The sequence below is a fragment of the Poecilia formosa genome, unplaced genomic scaffold (assembly GCF_000485575.1).
Source record: "Poecilia formosa unplaced genomic scaffold, Poecilia_formosa-5.1.2 Scaffold40, whole genome shotgun sequence".
In the NCBI taxonomy this organism is placed as follows: domain Eukaryota; kingdom Metazoa; phylum Chordata; class Actinopteri; order Cyprinodontiformes; family Poeciliidae; genus Poecilia; species Poecilia formosa.
Genome location: NW_006799979.1, coordinates 2,839,992 through 2,842,906, shown reverse-complemented (window position 1 = coordinate 2,842,906; position 2,915 = coordinate 2,839,992). Strand labels below are relative to the sequence as shown.

At 40.6% G+C, this 2,915-nt stretch overlaps 1 protein-coding gene across 1 annotated transcript; it reads right to left on the bottom strand.

Moving 5' to 3' along the window:
- Nucleotides 1-601: 601 nt before the first annotated feature.
- On the bottom strand, nucleotides 602-2,655 carry LOC107836114 (spindle pole body component 110-like). Its single transcript, XM_016670960.1, has one exon. It carries the CDS (start codon nucleotides 2,474-2,476, stop codon nucleotides 602-604), a length of 1,875 nt encoding a protein of 624 aa, XP_016526446.1. The 5' UTR covers nucleotides 2,477-2,655.
- Nucleotides 2,656-2,915: the final 260 nt, after the last annotated feature.

The window sequence follows — 2,915 nt, the reverse complement described above, 5'->3', positions numbered from 1 at the left end:
TACACCTAGAGAGAATTTGGAGAGACCAATTAACCTGTTGGTCATGTTTTTGGACTGTGGGAGGAAGCCGGAGTACCCGGAGAGAACCCACGCATGCACAGGGAGAACAAGTAAACTCCGTGCAGAAAGACCCTGAGTCAGAAATGAAACCCAGGATCTTCTTGCTGCAAGGCAACAGTGCAACCAACTGTGCCACTGTGCAGCCCACAACACCTTTTGAAAAGTCAATACAATGGTCTCCTGTCAAAAATCCACCCTAGCAGGGTCCCTAACAGGGTCGGGAGGAGTGTTGGGCCTAATTCGTCCCTACATGTTCTGCAGGACCTGAGCCAAACAGAGGGTTGACCACCCCTCTTCCATCCATCCATTTTCTAACACCCTAGTCCCTTAAGGGGTCGGTAGGGTTGCTGGTGCCTATCTCCAGCTAACATTCGAGGCGAGAGGCGGGGTACACCCTGAACAAGTCACCAATCTGTCACAGGGCAACACAGAAACAGACAGGACAAACAACCATTCATACACACACACTCACACACACCTAGGGACAATTTAGAGAAACAAATCAAACCTTGACAACGGTCCCCCTGTCAAAAAGAAAACTTCATTTTGACCGTCTGTGGAGATATTTTGATTTTGTCTTTCCACATGAAGTGATATGAATAGGCGGAAGATAAATAATATTTTGGGATTTCGTCGGCTTTGGGTCTGTGTCCTCAGATTTCAGTTTGATATTATTTGACTGAATTGGCGGAATTTTATCCTTCTGTGAAAATGAGATATCTGAAATTTTATTTTTCAACCCTGTGATGTTGTCCTCTTGCGTCTTTATTTTTGTTAAAAGCACACTTATCTCTTTCTCTAGGGCTTTGATCTGTCTTCTGAGAGCTTTAGCAGTGCTCTGACTCTCCTGCACTCTATTCAATGTATCTTCCGGCAGTAGGTCTAACTTACACTTGAGATGTTTCAGCACTTGCTGCAGCTTCTCCTCCTCAAGCTTGAGATTCTTAAATTCTCCTTCCTTCCCTTTCAGTTTTGTGGACAATCTGTGGATCTCAGATCGATACACTCTGAGTTTCTCATTTTTCGTGTCGTCATCTGGGAGAATTATAATATCTCCTTTATCCTCATCCATCCATAACCTTTCTACCTTAGAATATGTTTCTTTAACCATTTTAAATTTCTGCTCATTCTCATGGAGTCTTAGAACTTCCTTAGATAGCTCTATAATCTTACATTCCTGTTCGCGGATTGTGTCTGCCAGTATTCCAATTTTTCTCTCACTATAGAAAATTGCTTCTGTAGCTCTCCTGTTCTTTGCCAGAGTGTCTTCTGTCTGCGTCTTTAGTTTGGTATATTCTTCCTGTTTCTGCAAGAGGTCTTTGTCAAATTTTATCTTATTTTTCTTGCTGCTACGAATCTCGTCAGCCAGCTTTGCCTTGAGCTGCTCCACTTGATCCTTAAGAAACTTATTGTCTTGCTGGAACTTTTGCAGGACTGTCTGTGTTTCGATAATCTCTTTCTCATAATTAGCTAAAGAATGTTCCAGAATTCGTTTTTCTTTCAGCAGGCCTGTTTTTTCTGTCTGAGCACTTTTAAGGTGTTCCTGGAGGAATTGGAATTTCACATCTAGTTTTGACAACTTCATCTCAGTTTCACTCAAAGCCTTTTTTAGTCCCGTGATTTCCTTTCGTAGGCTCAAATTTTCTTCATCTTTTCGCTTTATTCGTTTCATTGATGCTTCTTCATTTAGGCGATTTCTTCTCGCCTCAACTTCTGTCTCTTCTGCAAGTTTGCGTTGTCTCTTAAGTTCCTCTGTCTGAGCATCGATTTGCTTTTGTTTTACATCCAATGCAATGTTAAGATGGCTAATTGTGTTCTCTTTAGTTTTCAAGAGATCTGACTGCTTATAAAGCTCTTCTTTGTGGGCCTCTGATTCATCTTTAAATGCGCTTGCTTTTTGATGAGACAAGTCTAGTTGTAGTTTCAATTTTTGGTTGTCATCGGTGAGCTCTGAGACTTGTTTCTCAGCGATCAATGCTCTATCTTTGTAGAGCTTCATTGCTGCCAATCTATCAGTCAAATCTCGTCTTTGTGCTGTTGCAAGCATCAGAGAATTTGTCTTCTCTGCAAGACTAGATTTCATGGTTTTTAACTGATCTTCTAGAGTCTGAATTCTAGCATCACGTTCCTGAAGTTTGGTCAAAAACCCTTTACATTTATTAGAAAGATTAAAATTTTTTACCTCTAACACTTTCACTTCCTTCTGCAGGGATATGTTTTCTAGTTGTAAATCCTTTTCAGTATGTTGTTTTCTGTCTTTGGAAGGAGAATTGCCTCTTTGCTGTATGGATGGTCTTGTTGCATCTCTGGCTCTCTCACCCTCATTTTTCATGAGTTTCTTTTGGGTTTGGGGATCATTGTCAGTTTGTTGATCCGACCTGGCCTTGGTTTGCAAATCTTCTGCTGAACGTTTCATTTTCCTTTTGTATAGCAATCGTTTTAAGTCTCCGGACAAATTTTCACAGAACGTAATCTATCTTGGAACTCCTTGGAAGTCTGAGTTATCATCAGTGTCTTTGTCATATTCAAAGCCATTGAGTATGACATCACAAAGTCATGAGTGATGTCATGATCTTTGTCCCCATGACATCACTTACTGTTCCTAAACAATGAGGTTCTATCTCACTTGAAAAGTCAATACAAATCTCCGCCTGACCAAAATCCACATGGCCTGATTTGTTCCCCCCTTAGGATGCCTCCCAAACACTGTGCACAGCAAAAAGCCCAGTGTTGATTTAACTCCCACAGAGTTGATTTTAACACTTTTTCAGGGTTTATATACTCTGTAAAAAAGAAAACTGCAATCTGTCCAGAAGAGTTAAAAAAAATTGTCGATATTCAAAATAGATCATTAT

What these genes read in the sequence shown, in the direction of transcription:
- LOC107836114 (XM_016670960.1), bottom strand. Translation starts at nt 2,476, where the DNA reads ATGAAACGTTCAGCAGAAGATTTGCAAACCAAGGCCAGGTCGGATCAA.